Consider the following 24,963-nt stretch of genomic DNA (forward strand, 5'->3'; position numbering starts at 1 on the left):
CCGAAGACCGTGCCAATGCAGGACCAAAACCTGCCGTTTCACCAACGACTTGGAAACTGCTGCCTTTAAGAAGTGATGCACTACTTATAAAGGGTCCTGAACACCGAAGTCACGGCAGGAACGAGAGGAAGTGAAAGCGACAAGGCCTCTCCTGTCCTTCCAGTGGGTTCAGTTCCTAGTTCAAGGAACACACTTAAGACTAAGGGATTCTAGACTGCCTCGCGAGGGAAGCTGGTCCAGAAGTCTCCACGGCGGGGGCGCACAGACATTTGGAAACAAAGACCTAGGTTTAAAAAATTAGAACAAAATGTTTTTAAAAAGTTTGTATAAACACGTATGGTAGATGTTAACTAGACCTAACTGTGGTGATCACTTCACAATGTATACAAATACAAAATCACTGTGTTGTACATGTAAAACTAACAGGTCAATTGTACCTCAACTAAAAAAAAAGACTTTACCATTAACACTTTCATTTTTCGGTAAGCATCAATTAATAGCTATCAGTTCAGGATCATCTTGACTAGATTTTATTCGAGCTCCTCTAACCACTGCACATCATGTTCTGGAACCACCTTAAGAATTACTAGCATATGGGGACACCTGGGTGACTCAGTCAGTTGAGCCTGACTTTTGGTCTCAGCTCAGGTCATGATCTCAGGGTGGTGAGTTCAAGCCCCACCTTGGGCTCCTGTGCTGGGCATGAGCGAAGCCTACTTTAAAAAAAAACAAAAAACAAAAAAACAACTAGTAAATGAAAACCTACTCAAAATGCTTAATAGAGTTAATGTCCAGGCAAGATTACTGCCTCTAGTATCACCAGGTAGACCTATCAATGCTCTGCTCTTTTTTAAGTTTATTTTGGGAGAAAGAGCACAAGCAGGGGAGGGGCCGGGGAGAAAGGATCCCAGCACGGAGCCCGGAGCCTGAAGCAGGACTCAAACTCACAAACGGGGAGATCATGATCCACGCTGGACCCAGAGGTACCCAGGCACCCTTTGCTACTCCGTTCTTCCGCTCTTTACATGGGTGGGGAGAAGTTAATGTCTGATAAGGAAAATCCTGGATTTTAGGCCCTGTGAATGTCAGTGAACATCTTAAGATAATGAGAAAGCAAGAGGTCACAGTGGTAAAACTTCCCTTACTGCTCAAAATTAACAAGTCTACGAAAAGCAGAGAAACAGTCCTGTGGCTCTCTAACTCCTTAGCGAGAACTCGAGAGCAAATTGCCAAAGCTTCCGTGGATTAGAGGGAGATGCTGCAGCCAACCACCTCCTTCCATAAAAGGCCAAACAAGAAAATCGAACACCTCCCTGCTCCCTGAAGTACCACTGCCTAGACGTGAAAAGGGATTCACAGTACAGAGGTCTCAAAATGTACCCACACAAGCACATTGCTCTTTGAAATTTAAAGAAAAAATTTATTGAAGATCTGAAAAACAATTCCTAAAAGATTGGCTTTTCCAGAAAACTGTAGCTACACAACGCATTGCGTCTATCATGTTAACACGTGCATTAGACACAAATACAAAACCATGAAACAAGCCACCATTCTTCAACAATCGGAGCAAAGGGACGATGCCTAAGGAACAGCATGGACGGCCTGTAGGATGGGCTCTTTACTTTAAGCACCATAAAAAAAGGAGCACAGACGGATGAGCGTGTTCAGGTATATACACTGAATCGAACCTTTGGCACTAGGAATCAGAGCAGTTTGTCATACAGCATTAACACATATTATAAAAGTGCGGAGTGTCAAAGGGATAGAACCACCAGCATTCAAAAGCAGCTTTGTCGACTAGGCAATAAAACACTCTACAGTATGTCTCTCGTCGTCCATCACTGAATACACTGGTAGCGACTTTGAAATGAAAAAAAAAGAAAAGAAAAAAGGAGCTATAACCCCTTTTATTTTCTCTGTTTAAGATCAAACAGAAAACAAACATCAATTCTGTTATACACTAACATTTGCAAAGTACATCATTTGTACAAGAGGAGGACTAAACAAAACTGTGTTTACAGAAATCCAAACAGCGTCAGCGCCTTGCCTCACACGGCTTTCCGATGGTACTCAGGCGGGGCGACTTCATAATCGCTGGCACTAAACAAGGTTGCAGAATTCTTTGCCAGGTATCTAAAAATAAAACATTATTCATTACGAAGACGACAAAGAATCGTACACCTTGATCCAAATCAAGGCACAGAGCTGCACAAAACAATTTCTCTTAAAATACACTAAAATAATGGCAACCTCACAGTGAAACCAGAGTTACAACTCAGTCAGGGTTATGGACCAAACAACAATGCATAAAGGTCCAGAGTTGCTCCCCCATTTCAAAACAGGAATAGCTGGGTGTCTTCAGAATACCAACTTGACAGCTTGGACTATCTTCTCAAAACAAATGTTGTACCCTTTTTTTTTTTTTTAAAGTTTATTTATTGAAAGTGAGAAGTGAGCGTACGGGAGGGGGGGGGCGGGGGGAAAGGGAGAGGGGGAGAGGGGGGGAGAGGGAGAGAGGGAGAGAGGGAGAGAGGGAGAGAGGGAGAGAGGGAGAGAGAGAGGGAGAGAGGGAGGGGGGGAGAGAGGGGGAGAGAGAGAGAGAGAGAGAGAGAGAGAGAGAGAGAGAGAGAGAGAGAAAATCCCAAGCAGGCTCCGTGCCGTCAGCACAAAGCCTGATGTGGGGCTCAAACTCCTGAATCGGGAGATCACGACCTGAGCTAAAATCAAGAGTCAGATGCTTAACCCACTGAGCCACCCAGGCGCCCCACAAATGTATCCTAAAACAACATCTAGGGGCGCCTGGGTGGCTCAGTGGGTTAAGTGTCTGACTTCCGCTCAGATCATGATCTCACAGTTCGTGAGTTTGAGCCCTACGCTGGGCTCTGTGCGGCCAGCTCAGAGCCTGGAGTTGCTTCAGACTGTGTCCCCCCCCCCCCCGCCCCTCCTCCACCCTACCCCCTCCAAAAATAAACATTAAAAGAAAAAAGAACGTCTAGATGTTTTCCTTAGCTCTTTGAAATTCGTTACATTAAATACAGATTCAGAAAGTGACACTTTCGGGTTTAAATTGGAAATGAACACCATAAAAATCAAAGGGACCTGAAATGAAGTATCACGTAAATAGTACGTTTATTTCACAAAGAAACCGAGGCAAAGAGAGGACTCTACGTCTCACTAGTAGAGCAAGGACTGTAGATTTGCAAGCATGTGCTGCGGTTTTAGAATTACAAAATACGTGGTATCATTTTAAGAAAATTCAAATACAGAAATACGTGACCTTCCCTCCCAAAACTACGCCCAAGAAATAACCCACTTTTTGGTATGATCCACACTTTTCTAGGTCTTTTCCAAACACTAAGGATGTTTCTCCATGAACGAGAATCGTACCACACATATACTCTTCAGAGCAACTTGATTTTCTAAGTGGACACGACATGGGAATCTTCCCTGATCGGACCGACATGCCTTCAACAGCAGTTTGGCTGTTTAGCATTCTTCGTTATTATACGCACAGAGTCTAGGGGCGCCTGGGTGGCTCAATCAGTTAAGCATCTGACTCTTGATCTCAGCTCAGGTCACACATGATGTCACGGTTCCTGGCTTTGACCCCTTCATCGGGTTCCGCACCTGCAGTCCGGAGCCTGCTTGGACTCCCTCTCTCCCTCTCTCTCTGCCCCTCCACTGCTCACGCGCTCTCAAAATAAGCAAACATTTAAAAATTTTTGTTACACACATACATTTTAAATCCTCATGTATTTGGAAATCTTTGTGCACTTAAGCATTTCTACCAGCTAAGTTCCCACTTGAACTTTCAACAGGCACTGCCAAAATGCCCTCTAAAAAGGTGAAGAAACCAGGACGGCCCCTTTCCTCAGTACGTTCAATCGTAGCCACTGAGACACAGCTATCTGGATCGTCGGACACTGAACGCACATTTCTGACAGCCCCCCGTACTGCCAGTTCTGTGAAACCCCAATGTCCTACTTTTCACTGGTCTGATCATCTTTATTAAAAATTCTTCTTCGTGTGTTACTTTATCACAGAATTTTAACTTTTTACATAAATTATTTCCTATATTGAGTTAAAAGAAATTTTTTTTTAATCTTTATTTATCCTTGAGAGACAGACAGAGTGTGAGCAGGGGAGGAACAGAGAGGGAGGGAGACACAGAATCCGAAGCAGGCTCCAGGCCCCAGGCTGTCAGCACAGAGCCCGACGCAGGGTTCGAACTCATGAACTATGAGATCATGACCTGAGCCGAAGTTGGATGCTCAACCAACTGAGCCACCCAGGTGCCCCTCCTATATAGAGTTTAATATTTGTTTTGTTTTGTTAAAGTTTATTTCTTTTGAGAGAGACAGACAGAGACAGAGAACATGGGTGTCCAAGCTGGGAAGTGGGGGAGAGAGGGAGAGCGAGAATCTCAAGCAGGCTCCACACTGTCAGCACAGAGCCCAATGACGCGGGGCTCCAACTCCCAACCCTGGATGACCCTGGGATCGTGACCTGAGCTGAGATCAAGCGTCAGACGCTTAACCGACTGAGCCAGCCAAACCCCCTGATTTTACTATTTACAAAGACTTTTCTCACTATAAAAATAACAAAAATATTACCACTCTTCTTGATTTTAATAGTTTCAATGTTAAATTTAAACTTGTGATTCATCTAGAATTTCACTGCCTGACAGAAAGTGTGGATCTGATGGTTTCCTTCCAGAACACTAGCCAGTGGTCCCCGTCTTTCCCCAACGGCTCCAAGGCGCTGCTCCACCATGCGCGGTGGTCCACATCGCATTCGTGTCCCACTGACATCTCTACTCACTCCTGTACCGACCGCTCTGTCCCGTTTACTCACGTCTTCCCACATGCTATGATCTACAGTGCTGACAGGTCAGAGCCAGTTTCAGGGCACTGTACTAATTCATGTTTCCAATTTCAGGCATACTGTTACACTTACTTTAGGAAATCATGAAGGTAATTCAGCAACAATGCAAGACTCTTCTCGTCCAGAGGAGTATAGGCCAACATGGCTCCAATTCGCACTGTGGAGATAAAATAATGTAGTCAAAATTACATCCAAGGGAGCACCACGGGCATTACGTGACCAAACACAATCATCAGATTCTTTTGAATTTTTTTTTAACATTTATTTTGAGAGACAGAGCACGAGTAGGGGAGGGGCAGAGAGAGGGAGACACAGAATCGGAAGCAGGTTCCAGGCTCCGAGCTGTCAGCACAGAGCCCGACGCGGGGCCCAGACCCACAAACCGCGAGATCAGGACTTGAGCCGAAGTCGGACACTCAACCGACTGAGCCCCCCAGGCATCCCCATCACAGATTCTTTTAAAATACATGGTCTCGGGGCGCCTGGGTGGCGCAGTCGGTTAAGCGTCCGACTTCAGCCAGGTCACGATCTCGCGGTCCGGGAGTTCGAGCCCCGCGTCGGGCTCTGGGCTGACAGCTCAGAGCCTGGAGCCCGTTTCCGATTCTGTGTCTCCCTCTCTCTCTGCCCCTCCCCCGTTCATGCTCTGTCTCTCTCTGTCCCAAAAATAAATAAACGTTGAAAAAAAAAAAATTAAAAAATAAAATAAAATAAAATAAAATAAAATAAAATAAAATAAAATAAAATAAAATACATGGTCTCAGAGATGCTAACTTTCAAACAGATTTAGATAACATTTTCAATAAAAAGCTCAAATTGAAATGGAGTATTTTAGAATGTTATTTTCTGTAACCCCTTCAGATTAATTAGGAAAGACAAAAATATCAAAAACCCAAAGAAAAAAGTTTTTTTCTCAATGGCACATTACCAAACAATCTCAGTAGATGTGGCGCCCCGTACACCTGGGACATGGGCGCGTCTGGGTGGTCTGCGAGAATCTCCGCGTACTGCGGCCTCTCAAATTTGTAGAGCAGCTGAGTCCCCAGCATCACATTGAAGTACTCCTTTATGCCGGCCACCACCTCATTCACAGCGTACTCCCTGACAAAGACAGAAATGTGTACTTGCAAAGCAGGTCACGGACAACTGAGAAATGGGGATTAATTCAACCCATACAAGAGCAAGGGACCAGAGTTGAAGGCTGAACTAATGACGATGAATTTTTACCCAACAGGTTTTTTTAAACAAGAGATTTAAACAAAAGCACAAGAGAAATCAATTCCAAAAATAAACCAGTGCTAAGTAAACCACAGCCTTCAGGCTGAGAATGGCTTTTACATTTTCAAACAACTGTATTTTAAATGATTATATTATGCACTTAACACACAATAGCTTCACTTTTACCTAAATGTTTACCATCTGCCCTTTAAGGAAAAAGTCTGCCAACCAAACTCCAGGTCAAACCAATGGAATTCTATTTTGCTAGTTTCTGATGGCATTTAGAGGAAGTGGACACTTCAAAAGATTAAGATTTGGAAAGAAGAATACTTAAAATGTCTTTCTATGCACTTGAAAGATTTGTATATTCTTACTTATTATCTGTGTTTCCTCGAGATTTCTTGTAATTTGCATAATCCTCTAGAATGGAATCCACGTTCTTCTTGGCAGGAAGATAAAACAGCTGTGAAAAAAAATACACCTGAATACTAGTGTTCTTTTTACAGAAAAATTACGAAGGAAAAGTCTTAAGGCAATAAAAGACCACCTAACAGTATTACAAAACAGGAAATGGCACTCTCCAGCCCTTAAAACATGGGTAATGTGGCTAAGGAACTAAAAATTTTTATTAATTTCAAGGAAGGAGCGAAATGTGACCAGCAGCTGCCGTACTGGACACCACAGCTCTAAAGACTGGCACCTGTCGGACACACACACACCATTCACTACGGAGGGAATGCACCATGCAGAAATGCACCTCCAAGACACCGTCATTATGTACCCTGTGTGTACCATGTGCCACACCCCGCTTGAAGCATACGTGAACTCTGAGGTCGTGCTCACATCTTTAGTGTGAGGCAGAGACCTACCGAGGCCGAGTAACTTGTCCACACTCTAAGTGGTAAAGCCAAGGTTTGAACGCAGTAGTTCAGCTCCAGAACCGAATCAAGAACCAAACGGAGTCCACATTTGTATACGATGGAGGTCTCGTAAGTCTCCTTATCCCCAAATCTTCACATCCCCACTCCCGCCCATGCTGTTCATTCTAAGTACTTGGTGCATCTGTCCTATGAAGTTCTCCACTTGAGGTCTAGGACCGCACTCTTGCAATGTGACACACGTACCTCACAAAGCCCCGATTTCCTTTCCACTAGTAACCACACGTCTTGGCCAAACACTCAGGTTGTCTGGGAGGCCATGAATACTTGGCAGAGAACTGTGTGCTTCCTACAGCCCAGCAGCAGCAACACCACGTGAGGACACCCCATTTTCAGTGACAGAACAGAAACTACGTGCTACTTCATCTTTACCAGTTTTCAGGGCTTCCTATCCTAGAAAGCTCCAAAACCGAGTTATTGCCACCTCTTCTCACTAAAAACTCATGGATTTCTTCTATCCTTTCCAAGACATGTCTTCTGATGATCAAACTCTTCAGTCTCTGAATTAAAATAATATTCATCAATCACACCCCTTCAAGAGCCAAGTCTATACAACTTTTTCCTTAAAATTTGTTTCCACATCAGCAAGAACATACCCTACAGGTTACAATCTGTGTAGCTTTCAAGGTACCTGTTTTTGCCGGGTAATTAAGTCCCAATCATCAACAAGCCACGGTTTCAATTCTTCAGGAATCTTTACTTTCACTTCAACTCTGTTCATGAATGTTTCCTCCTGAACAGAAAAGGGAAGGGCATTAAAAATCTGTCTTTTCTCGCTCAATAGCAACACCAAAATTCAGGGTTTTTCTCAATATTTAGAGGCACCAAGTACATACGTATATATTTTTTAATTTTACAGAGAGAGCGAGTAAGCACACACAGAAGGGGCAGGAGGAGAGGAAGGGAACAAGGGAGGGAGGGAGGGAGGGAGGGGGAGGAAGGGAATCCCAAGCAGGGCGGCCTCTGCACTGTCAGCTTGGAGCCTAATCTGAAGCCCAGCTTGGGCCTTGATCCCACAACCCTGGGCTGGGATCATGACCTGAGCTGAAATCAAGAGTTGGACACTCAACCAACTGAGCCCACCCAGGCTCCCCTGAATTAGTTCAAGTACTCAAATGGACTGCCAGAGTTGGCATTTCAAAAATCGTAAATGAAAAATCCCTACAGCTAAGCTGCTGGGAGAAAAGAAGCTTCTCTTAATAGCCAAGGACTATCCCATACAGATTAAAGTTGCTTCTTTATACATAAAATTAAGTGTCCTGACTTCTAATGAAGTCTTCAATAACTGCCTGAAGTTGCCTATTTTCAAAACATACACTCTTTAGGAGTATACCATTGCTTCCTAACCTCAGCTTCAGAAATATAACTGTCAGTTGAAAATTAAAACCACACTTCCAAATTCCTAATTTTGGAAATCAGAAACAAGACATTTTATCACTTAAGAATTCTAAACTCATATTCACACACACATATATGCAGGCTAGATAAAGCTTCTGTGGCATTTTTTATGGGTTTATTAAATCATCTTGGGACATACTAAACCATTTAACGTGAACTTGTAAGTCTATACAGTCGAATACCAATGAAGTATTTAGTCCTGTACATGAACATAGAGCTTACAGACGAATATTTGATGATGAGCTGGGGAGGACATACACAGCAGGGACACATGCAGAGCTACATGTAAAACAGAAGATGTATTAAAAAAAAAAAAAATCCTTGATCCAAAAAAGAGGAATGTTTTCATCACAGTAGTTAACCATGTTAACAATGTTTTCAAGACTGAAGTTCTGACTATTTTATTGCACAGACTAGAAACACTAACATGCTATTTGTAATGTTAAAAACTCACATTCTCAACGGTAGGATCCACTCGGGCCCTTTTCTTGCGAGGAGGCTGAGGTGTCTCGCTGGTACTGCCACCATCTCCATTTCCAGGTGCTAGACACATGCAGGACAAGGACAGGAGATTCTCGGCTTAATACAGGAGACACTCTTAAGGAAAATACTTTCCCGATAAACCCTCTTTCTTATTTTTCCATTACACAGGTGTTACCTGAATCTAAAGAATCGTAGTCCTACCAAAAATACAACTTTTGTAAATTGTTCTATCATTTAGCATTAAGCAACATTTAGTGGGGCGTCTGGGTGGCTCAGTCAGTTGAGCGTCCGACTTTGGGTCAAGTCATGATCTCACAGCTCGTGAGTTCAAGCCCCGCGTCAGGCTCTGTGCTGACAGCTCGGAGCCCGCAGCCTGCTTCAGATTCTGTGCCGCCCTCTCTCCCTGCCCCAACCCACTCGCATTCTGTCTCTCTCTCAAAAATAAACATCAAAAAAAAAAAAAAAAAAAAAAATTAAATAAGTAACATTTAGCAACATTATCTTACATTTATTAAAAAAATACTATCTTCTCAATGACTAAAACTAAAGAACATGAAAATAATAAACGCTTACAAGGTTTTTCCATTGTAAAAAGAATTCTCAAAGTTGGCTCTCTACTACTATGTACCTAACTATGTACACTGTTGTGAGTCATCGTTGAGATCACCAAACATGGTAAGCTTACTCTCAAAACTTTCTAACTCTTAAAGCTTAACACTGATTTCAAAATGTAAATGTTACAAAGGTAAAATAATTATTTTTAACCAAGTTAATATTCTTACTTTTCTGTTTGTTCTTTTTGGTTTTCCTAAAAGGAGAAGGAAAAAAAAAGAAAAATATGTGATTACTGCTAGTACACCCGCCCCCATACAGTCCCTTTTACCAGGGTTAAGTTCATAGAGAAACACTGCCTTGGATGAGAAGATCGTCTGTAAATATAGTTTCCCTGCTCAGACATTAAGAATTTTCATTGACAGTTGGCTAAATTCACACCTCCCTCCATATAATAGAAAAATAAACCAAAACCACACCGGGAGACTTTTAGGATTATACTCTTAATTTATAAGCTCACAGCATGTAAATTATAACCATACTGTTGTTTATGTTACCCTACTAGTTCCACAAAATCCAAGTTCCAAAAGACAACATTCGCCGTTACTTCAGTAAACTGGTGAATGTGTATGTTCAGTGAACTGGTAAATGTGTATGTTCCACCCTCACTGGCCCACAATGTTCCACCCTCTTTCTCCCTAGTACATAGTCCTTCCTTTTTGATACCTAAGAAGCTCTTTCCTTCTGAAACCAATGTCTCCTTCCTCTTAGTCATCATCTCCAATAGCAACTTCCCTCGTTTATTTACCAACCGGCAGACAGTAAACTACTCATTTTAATTCCACATACAACTACTTACAGAATGCAAGGAAATGGTTTGCAAAAAGCCCAAGATTATGGACTCTATCTGGTGAGACCCAACCATTAACACTGGAGTATGCTGACCCTTCTACAGCTTTAGAAAGTATTTATAGGGGCACCTGGGTGGCTCAGTTGGTTAAGCAACCGACTTTGGCTCACGTCATGACCTCGCAGTTCATGAGTTTGAGCCCCGCGTCCGGTTCTGTGCTGACCACTCAGAGCCTGGAGCCTGCTTCCTGCTTCAGATTCTGTGTCTCCCTCTCTCTCTACCCCTCCCCTACTCGTGCTCTGTCTCTCTCTAAAATAAAATAAACATTAAAAAAAATTTTTTTTTAAGTATTTATAAGTTATTAACTGTACTCATCTAATTTAGAGCAAAAGGTTCATTTTACAACTCAAATTAACTTATGTTCCGTTACAAATACAAAAAGCTGGCCATCTATCTGAAAGTACAGGTTTTTTCCTGTTTCTCTAAGTTTAACTTCTGGAACACAAGTATCTGTGTTCAGTCTGAACAGTATTTCCGGGTCAGACTAAACTATGAACTTTTACTTAATTGATGTCAAGAACATGTGAGGACCGGGGCGCCTGGGTGACTCAGTCGGTCAAGCGTCCAACTTCAGCTCAGGCCATGATCTCACAGTTCGTGAGTTTGAGCCCTGCGTCCGGCTCTGTACTGACAGCTCAGAGCCTGGCGCCTGCTTCGGATTCTGTGTCTCCCTCTCTCTCTGCCCCTCCCCTGTTCGCACTCTGTCTCTCTCTCTCTCAAAAGTAAGCGTTAAAAAAAATTAAAAAAAAAAAAGAACATGTGAGGACCAAGAGCAACCAAGAGCTTTTACACACACATTCCTGACCCACTCATTCTACCATAAAAACAACGAAACAACACGGACAACTAACCCTAACTCGTAACATCTATAAACTACACTTGAATGAATCCCAACAACAGACTCTGACATTCTTGTTTCAACTTTCTTGCTTATGTTAATAAGCAAGCTAATTTCTCAACCTATGCAACGGATTTCACATAATAAACTGCTGGTGTTGTTTGCAATCCTTTCTCTAAGCTCTTCTCTGCCAAAAAGGTAACTGAGAAGACTGTCAAAGCAAAAAGCACTGTTCCAGCCTCGGATGACACCTATCCTGAAATAGAAAAATTCTTTCCCTTCAATCCTTTAGATTCTGAGTTTTGACCTGCTTGCAGAGCACCAGATTGCACATCTCCCCTTGAATGGAGTGCCTCTCATGATCCTTGATGAGGAGAGGGAACTTGAAAAGCTGTTACACCGGGCCCCCCCCCACTTCACCTCTGAAGACGCCCTCTCAACCATGGGAGTCTAATCTGTGGCAGTCTCCAAGCGTTCTGTCGACCCTGGATGTTGACTTGCCACCTGTTTTGCTATGACTTAGATATCTGAATTTCTTAGCACTTAATAGTTTGTACGTTTTGTATTAATGAAGCAATTCTTTAATAAACTCTTCCTTAAAAAAAAAAAAGTGAGTGTATTCAATGCTGCTGAACTATACACCTAAAAATGAGTTAGAGGTAAACTTTATGTTATGTATATTTCACCATAAAACAAAAGGGGGGGAGGGTAGAAAACCTGCTAAGGGAAATTAAGGGATATGTAATTATTATGTATTTTCAAACAACTGAACGCTTGAGAAAGGAGTGCCCATTGGCATTTTTCAAGTTGAAATGTTCCAGGTTCCATTTTCAATGAACTCTAATACAGGACGATGGGTATATGGAGCTTGAAGCTCACTTCTAGAACGATCACTTCCATAACGATACGCCAAATTAAAACAGGTCTGCTTACACTTCAACACTTTTCTGCTGCAGGCCGGCGGTCTTCTTCCCTGGGGCAGCGCCTCTCATCTTCCCCTCTGCATACTGCTCCCTTCAAAGAGAATTCCAATGAAGTTGTCATCAAATGAGTACTTACATGGAAAAATAATTGTGCCAGCTTGATCCCATTTTGAAATTTATATTCAAACTGAGATCCCCTGTGCCCTTCCCAAGTAGAACTCCCGCAGAGTCCGGGAGCCAACAAGATCACAGTGCATTTCCAACTACAGAAATTTCCAACATCCTGATGCTTCCTACCTAACTCTATGGACAGACTAGAAATGACTGGTCTGCTACTCCTTCTTTTTTTCTAGGAAAGGCTTCTCTGATTGCAGTCAAAGCCACAACACGGCAGCTGACAGATACCAAGAATCATTTTTTTGGCAGGCAAGCCACAGGATTTCTACTGTTCATTCCACTTCCCAGAACTAATATACAGACATTTCTCTTCCTACTCATGTTGCCAAAACAAACTTACTGATTGGCTTTTTGAAGTTCTCGCTGTTTCTGCAGATTGGTGTCCACATACTTGAGTACTCTGCTTTCTGGAACCCATTCGTCCCAACTGTAAAAGACAAAAGTTAAATTATCATTCAAAGACATTTTTACTACTATTCAGACCCTGCCTCCAATTACTTGTAGAGATCCAAGAGGCAAGACTCTGGATTTCTCTGAGATTTAATTAATTGGGACTACAAATCCGTTCTCAACTGAAATGAAAATCCAGTGAAAATCTGTGCTGTAAGAGAAAGAAACTACATCCTCAAAAGCAGCACCCTAAACCTTAACTGCCAGATTCCAAAAACAGATTATTCAAATCCTTTCTTAAAAGGAGTACAGTATGGCACTTAACATTAAGAGTCCCTAAGCAGAGACGCCTGGGTGGCTCAGGCGGTTAAGCATCTGACTTCTGCTCAGGTCATGATCTCACAGTTCATGAGCTCGAGCCCCGCTTCAGGTGACCTCGAATCCCACTTTGGGTGAGCCCCGTTTCTCTCTCTGATCCTTCTCTCTGCCCCTGGCTTACTTGTGCCCTGCGCCCTCTGTCTCTAAAGAGAAAAAAAAAAAGAGTCCTTAAGTAATTATCCTTACAGAATAAAGAGATCTTAAGAATTTTAACTTCCAAAAAAAAGTGAAGCATGGGAGTCCACAAGAAGCTGCCATCTTAAAGAAGGAAAATTGATCAGCTACTTAGCTAACTATGTAACAGCAAAGTTACAGAACAAGCTGTGCCTCACTTTCATCACCTATAAAATGGGAGATAACAGTGCGTACCCTTACAGTATCGTTACGAGAAATAATACATGTAAAACAGTTCAGAGTCCGAACCATAAAAAGCACTCAAGGTCTGTCAGAAATCTATCAGGTCTATCACAAATATCATCCACACCAACTCAGCAAATACTGTAAATCAAATGATTACAATGGTTTATCAGACTACATCATCCTCAACCTTCACTCACTCATGAACGCACAGAACCAGAGATGGCTTCCTAAACATCAAAAGGAAGAACCGACCACTCTTTAAATAAGCATTCTGGCAATTAGAAAAGCTCCTTCCTTCAAGATGTCCGAGTGTCGGGGCACCTGGGGGGCTCAGTCACTTGAGTGTCCGACGTCGGCTCAGGTCACGGTCTTGAGGTTGTTGAGTTCGAGCCTCACATCAGGCTCACTGCTGTCCATGCAAAGCCTGCTTCTGATCCTCTGTCCCCCCACCACCCGCCCCTTCCCCGCTTGCGCGCATGTGTGCTCTCTCTCGCTCTCTCAAAAATAAATATTAAAAAAAAACTTTTTAACCACAAAACAAGATTTCTGATGTGTTTTTTTCCAAAGGGGAAAACAAAAACAAGGTATTTTTTAGGGAATGCTTAACTATTCATGCAAAGTGCCTTTCTCCTGCTGAGGGAGCTCCTTTAGTGACACAAATAGATGTATCCAAAGCAAATGATTTCCCACCTGACCTCTTACATAAGATAACCAAAAGAAGAATAAATAATTAAAAAGCAATCCTCAACATGATTTCCTAGAGAAAACTTTAAAACATGCATTTACCTAGAGGTCAGGAGGGGGTGGTGTACTGAGGGAGCTCCTTCAGGAACAGGAAAAAGGGCTACAATATCCTCACGTGTCTTCAAAGTTTTTTCAGAGCGCCTGGGCCTCACAGCACTTCTGATACAGACAGCATAGTACAAAGTAATCTCAGTAACTAGGTGCAGAATTTAGCTTAAGCTTTATTAAGATTTATTTACCGATGGAATATTTAAATGTCTGTGTCAACGAGTTCCGGTAAGGTTTTTGAAAATTTAGAAATATGTTATCTACTGTGCAAATATGTTATCTACTGTGAAAAAAGTATGTACTTAACTAAAGTTGTAAAAATTCCAATTTGCAGATTGGGCTTTTGTTGTATGACTTTCTAAAAGAATCTTACAAACCATTTTCAAAACGAGAATCTGATTTTTATTTATACATCTATCTATTCCAACTCTCTCTGAATTAGGCAGAGCTGGAAAATTTTTATTTACCACCTAACTCCATTGTAGTTCCCGGCAAATCCCTTCCCCCTCTGATAAAAAATGCATCTAAAATAACTTTGATCTAAAAACCAAATCAAGGGGCCCCTGGCAGGCTCAGTAGGTAAAGCATACGACTCCTGATCTCAGGTTTGTGAGTCTGAGCCCCATGGTAGGCACAGGGTTTACTTAAAAAAAAAAAATTTAATGAAAAAGTAAAGACCAAATCAATCCTCGTTTCCTTTATGTGTCAGAAGCTAAAACCCTTGCTGAACCACAGGAAAATTAAATGACATTTTTTGTTCTGAGGAACATCACTACTAGGATAGTAACTGAAAGCCAAACACTCAGAAATTTTTATAGGTCACAAACATTAAACAAGTTCAGAATTTTCTAAAGGTAGCTTGTCACTAACCCCCACAATCACAATGACCGGTGACACTGCTTACACAGCACTAAAAAAAAAACCAACAAAACAAAACACACACACATAACACACTTGCTGGGCTGCTGAATAACTGCTCCCATTTCAAAATGGGCTTCAAGGCTTCTCTACTCACAAAAAAAATCAAACTTTCCAACATTATGTCTATTTATCTATGTTCCAAATCAACTACAAAAAACACATCTACCTTTGTTCATTAATATCCTCAATTTTACACCTATGAAGATATGAAATATCTCCAATGTTGAGTGCCATTTTTAAATTCTTTTTCCAAGGAATTAATATATAAAATTCGCTTTACAAAGAGCAAAACAAAATCTATGCAGTCTATCATTTACCTGTGTTACTGAACTGTAACAAAGGGAAAAACATTATTTTAAAGCTATAAAATCAGGAAATACAATCATTTGGCACTTTCAATTTCTCATAAGCTACAAATGCCACTCAAAATCCAGTCTTAAAGCCATACACATCTACATGTAATTTTATACAAAATATTATACATAAAAGAATTAAAACACAAATCCTAAAACAATTATTTAAATGGCAATGAGGGCAAACCTATGCCATGAATTTACTACTTGTTTTTCTTTGATTTCCTGGATGAACTTTAACTTTCCTATACGTAACATGCATAAAGTCGACATTCTATTACCCGTAGAGAATGGAGATTCTTATCACATGGTAATACTCTCAACCTTACCAATGTTGACATAGTATCGGTGTGTAAAGTAAGTCTATTACGAGACTGAACTAGAGCTTAAACATTTTCTCAATAGGAAACTACAACATACACTAGGAGCCATATGGTAAACTCTCCTGGATGTTAGAAATAATTTAGCATTAATACTGAAATCACATTTAAAAATCACAGTTTACTTCTCCAAGACAAAAGGATAGTTTTGGGGGCGCATGGGAGTTTGAAGCATCCAGCTCTTGATTTCAGCTCAGGTCAGGCTCTCTCAGAGTCAGACTCTGGGCTGACAGAGCGGAGCCTGCTTGGGATTCTCTCTCTGCCCCTCCCCCACTCATGCTGTCCCTCTCTCAAAACAAACAAAAAAACCCAAAACGATCATTTTCTCCATTATTTTCCCAATTTCTCAATATTTAAAATCTCATCCGCCGTTATTAGAAGTAGTTTAATTATTAAATGGGAAAAAATTACAAGTTGTCAGGAATGTACTTTGACACATTTTAGATTTCCACCTTTCTACAACTATCCTAATGGAAAAAAAGGGTCTGGTATTTCTTCTCAGCTAACAGCATTTTGTGAAAAAAAATTCTTCTAACAAATAAAACTGGGCTGGATCACCTGGTAAAGGACCACATGAAACAAGACCAAAGTCACAGGGCCAGTAAAAGTCATAGACAACAGCTCCTTTCATAGCAACAGAGTAATCCTCCAACCTGACAGTCTGTTCACACGGAGAACTCCGTACCAGAGCACAGCTCAAGGGACACAAAGCCTTCAAAGGTGCCAGAAAACAACCCCCAAAAAACTACTTTCTGGCAATTTTTGAAGGACAAAACACACTAATAAAAGTAATTTAAAACCTCTCATAGTACAAATTACAGGATATTCCATTTCAGGCATCAGAAACGAGTAAATTATTAGATGTGCCGTATCTGTGGGTCCCAAGAAGAAAGACCCATCGCTGAAAAAGAGCTCCCCACTGGCTTGATATTCTAGAATGCGTTCAATCTGTGACCACTGTCTACTCGCCATAACGGATCAATACACCACTCCTTTAAAAGAAAAGTCTAACTCTTCAAGGTGAAAAATTAAGTTTAATTAGGCAATTAAATCTCTGTATCTGTATTAAACCATATTCTAAAAAGTGAACCACAGGAAATCACTCTCTGCCAACATTTATGTTACCAAAATTCAGAATACAAGTTCGTCACTACTTCCTAATGAGGCCACCTATTTCCTTTTCCAAGCAGAATAATCCAACTAGCTCTGAATATAACTACATACATACGTATGTAACTGCGTGGGTGCTAAGGCAAAAAAACTCAAGCTGTCCTAAAATGAACCAAAACCAGAAAAAAAGAGCAGTTGGTTGACTAACGATGAGACATTACACTAGAACACAAGAAATCATCCAAAGACTTTAAAATGAAATGGTGGGTACCCTTATTTCTATTATTTTCATCATACCACAAATGCTTCACCCTTGCTTCAATATGTAGTAAAACCATCCAAAAATTAAAAGGCATGGGTGTGCAGGGCACCTAGATGGCTCAGTTGCTTAAGCATCCGACTTCAGCTCAGGTCTCGATCTCACGGTTCATGATTTCGAGCCCCGCACCAGGCTGTGTGCTGACGGCACGGAGCCTACTTGGGATTCTACTCCCCCTTTCTCTGACCCTCCCCCACTGGCACTTCATCTCTTTCTCAAAATAAATAAACCAACTTAAAAAATGTTACAAAAATGTTTTTAATAAAAATTTAAAAAAAAGAAAGCAGCATGCGTTTGTGACACACACGACCCAAGCTACCTTGTTAAGAGATACAATTGCTTTTAAAGATCTAATACTAATACTCACTTTTTATTCCAACCACTGTAATGTATAAAGTATTTCACTTGTTTGTCCTTTATGGCAACCTTTACACACTGAAATAAAAAAGAGAAAATTCACTCAGAAATCGTTTTTGAAAAAGGCGACAACTACCTGGATGATTTTCAAGTATGCAATCTTTCAGACACTCCACTCAAACCTTGGGGACCAAAACGAGCACAAGAGAGCAGGACTGCCAGACAGAAAACCATCCAGGATCTCGGGTTACTTGCATACATTGCCATTCTACAGCTTCCTTAGAGTCACAATCTGTGGAAGTCAGCCCAGCAAAGCTGAGAAACTGTAATAAAAGATCCCCCGACCCTTAACTCAATGGGCTGGGAACAGCTAATGAAAGTCATTTTTGCACTTTCTCAAAGTCTAGCCAGCCATAAACTAGTACTTATTTCAAAAACCAAATTCAGCTAAAGAAAATTATTTAGACAGTGCCTTCTATTAGTACACTAGACAGTGCCTTTCTATTATTAGAAAGCGCCATTAACTTATGGAAGGCAAACTGTTTTGCTGCAAAATATCAGCAACCAGCAAAGTGACAGATGAAAAACATTTTATGTTCTTCTTAAAAGCAGCCAAATAAATTAGAACAAATCATTAAAGGTATTAACTATGACAAGTGAAAGTGACGACTCTCCGTCATGGATTAAAAGTCTTTATCTGAGACAACCAAGAGAATCATGACAATTTAAGTTATTCCAACCACCATTTAAAACTTGTTCCCTGGAGTTTCAGCTGTCAGGAGAAAAGCGGAGTGTGCCACAGTTGATGCAACAAAAATAACACTCCGGGATATAAAAAAGAGGACTCACAACTTACTTAAAACTGTATTAGGATTACATCACGAGGACTTATGCACGTACACATGACGTTCCTGACCGGATTCTCCATGAATCCAAATTCAGCCATTTTAGAACTTTAAAAACACACATCTATATGTTCAAAACAACTGAAAAGTAGTGAAACTGGTTATTATTTGGAGACACACTTCGAAATTGTTAAGACCATTTTCACAGACACACATAAACTACCCACCAAGAACGCTGCAGAAATTGCATGTAACAAGGCTGTATTGCTATGCAGACCATTTTTAAAACCACTATTAAAAATAGTCACACCATAAATATCTACGCTAAAAATTACCAGAAACAAAATACTAAAAATAAAAACACTTTTTACTTGGGAATTCACTATTTCATTTACCTCTGGCTAAACGTAAAACCAGTTTTCACAATTGGGATGACACTGACAGAGGAAAGGAAGCCCCCTGCGATTCAAACTCTGACAGAGGAGCCAACAGAAAGAAGTTAAATGTCCTCACATTTTTACCACTAGGTTTTATCCTTAACGTAATAGATCCCTCAGTGCTTATTCAACAACTACTTACACATGAAAGCGACTGGCCAGATGTCCTCACAAGTCATTAACAACACAATGCAACTTGCTCCCACAAATCTGTCTTTTATCTCCCCTCAAATACTCCAACCACTGGGCCTTCCGCAGGTCACTGAGACAATGGCAAGGTGGCAATGCTTTGTCTGGCCCACTCAGCAAGCAGTTAAGACACCCAGAAAGAGAACACGAGGGGTTCTATGAATCAAATGCTGGAACAAAGCAACTAACTCTCTTACGACTCAAGTCATCTAACCAATAATTTTAGCTAACTTGTCAAAGGAAAACAGGTTTCATACCTTTGCTTCATAGAGAAGAGGCCCATGAAAGCACAGCACTCGCTCACCTGTAAAAGTAAAAAAAAAGAAAGAGAAAAAAAAAGGAGTTAATTTTCATTTATCTTCGTATCTAAGAGTCGCACGTGAGGGCCATCACAGCTGTACTGTTATTGCTGGCAAAACCAGAAGAGTAAGGCTACGTACAGAAAAACACTTCAGATCAAACTTCAACAGTACCCTACAACAGAACACACCTTAGGAAGTGATGTAAACAGCAAAAATCAATGTATTAGACTATCAATCTATTTGGATCATCGGATAGTCTACCACCTACTAAGCCAATAAAATCTACAGTAACTACCTACTGGCAGGACTGGGTGTTTCAATGTGCGTCTGAAAATAAGACTTTTAAAATATTTCCAAAATGAGGACCTTATGCTCTACCTATTATCTCTGGTTCCAAACCTTTTCCTGGGCAAGTAAAACAGATAAAATTCTAACTTTTGGAAATCACACTCTATGTTGAACCTACCATTCAGACTTGCAAGAATAACTAAATGGAAGGGACTAGAGGATGACCTGGAAGCCAACTGCTCATCAGACAAATCAAGCAGGTAATTCCTGACAGTACCTGAAAATTACATTTGATTACAGTAGAAACCAATTTCTTGCACATTATTTTCAGTCTACTTGGGCTTCATCAGACCCAGAGGTAACAAAAGTACTCCACCACAGTTAGCTCTTTTAGCTCTAAAACTACGAAAACAACCTACTAGCTCAACTTTGAAGAAACTAGACAGCAATAAGATTTTCACTATTTTATTTTTTAACGTTTATTTATTTTTGAGAGAGAGACAGAGTATGAATGGGAGAGGGTCAGAGAAGAGAGGGAGACACAGAATCTGAAACAGGCTCCAGGCTCTGAGCTGGCAGCACAGAGCCCGACGCGGGGCTCGAACTCACAGACCGCGAGATCATGACCTGAGCCGACGTCGGACACTTAACCGACTGAGCCACCCAGGCGCCCCAAGATTTTCACTATTTTAAAAAATAACTGCTGCTTATAAGTTTCAAAAACTGACCACTATGGGGCAGCCAGGTGGTTCAGCTGGTGAAGCATCGGACTCTTGATTTCGGCTCAAGTCATGGTTCATGAGTTCAAGCCCTGTGTCCAGCTCTGTGCTAACAGTGTGGAGTCTGCTTTGAGATTCTCTCTCTCCCTCTCTCAGCCCCTTCGCTCATGCTGTCTCAAAACTAAATGTTAAAAAAAAAAAAAAAAAGTTATCCTAAAGCAAATCCGTACGTTCATTTTCTACATATTTATACCCAGTCTTTCCTGTACCTGTTTGAGCACCTTCAGATCAATGGGGGACACAGATATGGAAGCAAATAGTTTTTGAACAATTCGCTGAATTTCCTATTTTTATCTTCACATGCAATAGGAGCGATGAGCTACTAAGGAAACAATGGGTACAGCAGCACAGAAACATGACAAGGTGACACTATCACACTCCTTACCATTTGAATATAAATAGTTCACTATCACTGGAGCACAAGATAAACACGTAAAAGTAGAAATAAATGTTAAACAGATCATGGTGTGCCTGCCTTCTATGTCATGTAATGAAGTGTGGACTTTATCCTGTAAGAACTCCCAAATCTGACCAAGAATCTCTTGGAGTTTTTAAAACTACAGATTTTTTGGGCGCCTGGGTGGCTCAGTCAGTTAAGTGTTGACTCTTTGACCTTGGCGCAAGTCACGATCTCACGTTTTGGGAGACTGAGCCCTGAGTCAGGCTCCGCGCCGACAGCTCAGAGCCTGCTTGGGATTCTCCCTCTCCCTTCCCCCCACTCCCCAGCTGGCTCTCTCTCAAAAATAAATAAATAAATTTAAAAAATAATAAAACTACAGATTCTCAAGCTTCACCAGAGACCTGTATTAGAACCTCCCGAGCAGGCTGAGTAATGTTACTCTGCTCAAAGTTCTCTTTAATTCCCGTGCAGTGGTTCCCCTCTGAAGAACGTGCCAGAAGATGGGCCTGTGCAGAGCTTCAATGGAGACTGGAAATAGGGAAACAAATCAAAGACTTCTGCCAGCAGTCCATGGGAAGAAATAGATCTGAACCAAAAGCAGTGAGAAATTAAGGACAACCAAGCAAAAACAGAAAGTTTAAACTGACTTCCAGGCTGGTGGGAATATTAACCAAAACAGGAACTGGAAGGAGGGGGGTTTAGACCAGCTTTGGAGTGTGTTCCAGTGGCTACGGCCCATCCAAAGTGGAGCCACCGCTGAATACTGAGACCCTGGGGACATGAAATAAGGTGTAGCAAACAAACAGCAGCAGCAAAGATTGGACCTGTGTCTCCTAACCTCACTCTTCAGGTACATTTTTAATTTTTTTTTTTTTAACATTTATTTATTTTTGAGACAGAGAGAGACAGAGCATGAACGGGGGAGGGGCAGAGAGAGAGGGAGACACAGAATCGGAAGCAGGCTCCAGGCTCTGAGCCATCAGCCCAGAGCCTGAAGCGGGGCTCGAACTCACAGACCGCGAGATCATGACCTGAGCCGAAGTCGGACGCTCAACCGACTGAGCCACCCAGGCGCCCCTCTTCAGGTACATTTTAAAGACACCGTGGAAAGGGCCTTATTCCTCCGTCTTCCTGGCTGCCTCCAAAGACAACTGTACTGGGGCTGGGGCCCTTCTGACCTCCACTGCAGCTACTAGTGCATTGACGGATGGCAGCCTGCTTGGAGGCATTTGACTCACCAGGATAACAAACGCCGATGGCCTACTTCTCATAATAAAACTGGAGAAAAAGACTGGTAATTGGGGAAGAGAGCAAACCATGGTTATCAGGCTTTTGCAGCCTTTCTCCACTCTTAATGGTTCTAGTATCCTAAGATGAAAGTAATTCTACCCAATGCTCTCAAATTCAAGGTTGAGATTCCAAGGCGCCATCCTCCCACTGGTCTATGCTCACCAGGAACACTAACAAGCTACCACCAGCCTGTGAATTCCTGACAAGGCCTAAACAGTTTTCTTTACCATGTGCTGGAAGAGAATTTGAAAGAGAGGATCAAGTCCAGTACAAAATAGTCACCACGCTTAAAAACCACTTATCTAACATATGCTGAGCATTATTAAATGAGAAAAACCTCCAAGTTTAAGGGAATCATGAAAGAAGTACTATTTCTGATAATTCATATTTCCACCATCACATACGCTCAATTCTTCTCCAGTGTCTTAATTCAATTCTGTTACCACCACCAGGGTAGTACTTTTTCCTTTCAAGGCATTCCCTGAACACATCTTATAAACAACATTTAAAAGTTTATTTAGAAAAAAAGAGAAAGTGTGTGCAAAAGAGGAGGGGCAGAGAGAACTCCAAGCCATGTTGAGCTCGGAGCTTGACGTGGGGCTCAAACCCAAGGCCATGAGATCAGGACCTGAAATGAAATCGAGTCCGATGCTTAACCGACTGAGCCAGCCAGGTGCCCCCAAACAACTTCTTAAAGATGGCCCAGCAATTCAGCGTTAACACAAGAGTAGAAAACACATCTGGAAAGTGATGGTAAGTAAGGGCCAACACTCTGGTGAGCAGCTTTCCAACCTTACTACTGGCACCTTGGTTCCTACTCTTGTCTGATTCAGCACTACAGCAGCACATGGCTTCTCCTGGGTGGTTATCCCCCTACTGGCTCTCTCCTCCCTCTAGTTCAGAACTAAAGCACTTTCTCCAGAAAGCCACCACTGTTCCAAACCTCAGTGATCTTCCTTCCATGTCCTACAGCAGGGATGGACCTTCTGCGCCATTGGCGAAGCCTATGGGTCATTTCCCTGAATGTTTTTGTAACTACCTGAAACACGTGGTATTACAGAGGAAACCAATTATATTGAGATGGTTATCAAAGCATTTTAACGGTCACGTTCTGATGTTACATGACCTCCTTAACTGATGGAGCAAACTCTTGGTTAATCCAACAACTACCGTAATTTTGACTGAGCAGCTGAATAGATGTTCCACGCTGCACTGCCAACACTACTGTGCAGGGGGGCGGGGGGGGGGTTTAAGAGGAGGATGGATTCGTAATTGAAATACAAAATCTCACTTGGACAAAAAAAAAGAAAAAACAACAAAAAAAACCTCTTCCTTTCAGATAGACCTATATTCTACCCACTAACTTCTAGACTAAAAATCCCTGACCTAAAACATCTGGAACAAAAAAACATAAACCTTAACCCACAGGAGGTAGTCGCAACTTTTCACGGCAGGAGAAAGCAGGTACTGAGCCAGTCCTTATAAAAAATACCCTTGATAACTTCTCAAATAGTCCGTAAAGTGACAGCATGCTTGGTGTGGGGGTAAGGGGTCTACAAGTTTGAAAATCCCCGCAACGACAAGTGTTTTTGGCAGACGTCTGGACGTCTATGGTGACTCGCAGCTCCACCGACCGCGATGAACGGTACTTTGAAGGTGTCCCTGCTCGGCTAGGAAACGTTACTTCTGTTTTACTTTACCGTGAAGCCCCCACTCTGATGTACGCGAACAGACGCGTTAACCGTAAACACTAAAGATCTCCCAACAAAGTCTGGTTCTACCGTCAGCCAAGGCGTATTCACCAAAAAAAAAAAAAAAAGAAAAAGAAAAAGAAAAAAAAAAAAGAAAAGAAAGCGCCAATTAATAAGCCAAAGGAAGCCAGGGTCCGAGTCCCCGCACGTCCAGCGTCGCTGCACTCAGCCTCGGGGCGGGGGGGGGGGGGGGAGGGAGTCCGCGGGCGCACCGCGACCGGGTCTCCGCACAGGGAGCGCGCCCGCACGCCGGAGGATGCGGGCGGCACAAAGCCCCGCGCGCCCCTCCGGCCCCGCCCCGCCCCGGATCCCGGCTGCGCGCCCCACACCGCCCGCCCCGAAGCGCGCGGCCGCCGGGAGGGGGCGCTGCGCGCGCGGCCCGCGCCGGGCGCCGGCGGCCATGATGGCGCGGCCACCTCGCAGCGGCCATTTCGCAGCAGCGCGCCTCTCCCGCCACAGACGCGAGGCCCGGCCAGGCCCCGCCGCGCGGCCGGGCGCAGCCCCCTCGGCAGCAGGCGGCTGGGGCGCCGGCCGGGGGCTGCCCGGGCCGCGCGGTCCCTCGGCGCGAGCGCCGCGTCCCCTCCCCCACGCCACATCACCGCCCGGCCGCCGCCATGGCGCGCCCGCCGCCTCCCCACAATGGGCGGCCGCCCGCGCCCGCTTCCCTCCCGGGGCGGCCGGCACGCCCAGGCCCCGCCGCGCCCGGCGCTCCTCGGCCTCGCCCGCGGCCGTCCCGCCCGCGCCGAGGGAGGCCCGCCGCCGCAATGCGCCTTCCGCACAAAGCCCTGCCCGCCAGCCCCGCGGGTGCGGCCCGCGTCGCCCCCGGCCCCGAGCCCCCGAGCCCCCGCCGCCCGGCCGGGCCCGCCGCTCCCGCGCCGCCGGCCGCCTCTCCCCGGGGGCCCGGACTCACCCTCCTGGAATTTGGGCTTCGGGTCCTGTTTCGGCGCCATTTATAAGTGATTCGCCGCCGCCTCCTCCTCCTTCTCCCACCACCCCCGACTACC

At 43.1% G+C, this 24,963-nt stretch overlaps 1 protein-coding gene across 2 annotated transcripts; it reads right to left on the bottom strand.

Annotated features, from left to right (window-relative positions):
- Positions 1 to 1,399: 1,399 nt before the first annotated feature.
- Positions 1,400 to 24,963, bottom strand: MORF4L1 (mortality factor 4 like 1). Of its 2 annotated transcripts, XM_047086641.1 has the most exons (12): positions 24,870 to 24,963; positions 19,407 to 19,453; positions 17,689 to 17,756; positions 12,659 to 12,745; positions 12,152 to 12,232; positions 9,701 to 9,726; positions 8,890 to 8,978; positions 7,669 to 7,770; positions 6,474 to 6,562; positions 5,810 to 5,982; positions 4,957 to 5,041; positions 1,400 to 2,133 (listed from the first exon to the last, which is right to left on the bottom strand). In XM_047086641.1, exons 1-12 carry the CDS (start codon positions 24,907 to 24,909, stop codon positions 2,049 to 2,051), a joined length of 972 nt encoding a protein of 323 aa, XP_046942597.1. In that variant the 5' UTR covers positions 24,910 to 24,963; the 3' UTR covers positions 1,400 to 2,048. The 2 variants fall into 2 exon arrangements, with proteins under 2 accessions (XP_046942597.1, XP_046942599.1); XM_047086643.1 differs by lacking the exon at positions 17,689 to 17,756 and having other exon boundaries at positions 24,870 to 24,946.

The sequence above is a fragment of the Lynx rufus genome, unplaced genomic scaffold, assembly GCF_022079265.1.
Source record: "Lynx rufus isolate CCGP_SWC_20201006 ecotype Redwood Valley unplaced genomic scaffold, mLynRuf1.p SCAF_21, whole genome shotgun sequence".
Classification (NCBI taxonomy): domain Eukaryota; kingdom Metazoa; phylum Chordata; class Mammalia; order Carnivora; family Felidae; genus Lynx; species Lynx rufus.

Coding starts and splice junctions, on each gene's coding strand:
- MORF4L1 (XM_047086641.1), bottom strand. CDS start 24,909: ATGGCGCCGAAACAGGACCCGAAGCCCAAATTCCAGGAGG. Junction 19,454..24,869: donor GAAGCCCAAATTCCAGGAGG/GTGAGTCCGGGC, acceptor TTACTTTTACAG/GTGAGCGAGTGCTGTGCTTT. Junction 7,771..8,889: donor TGGATCCTACCGTTGAGAAT/GTGAGTTTTTAA, acceptor TTTTCTGTTCAG/GAGGAAACATTCATGAACAG.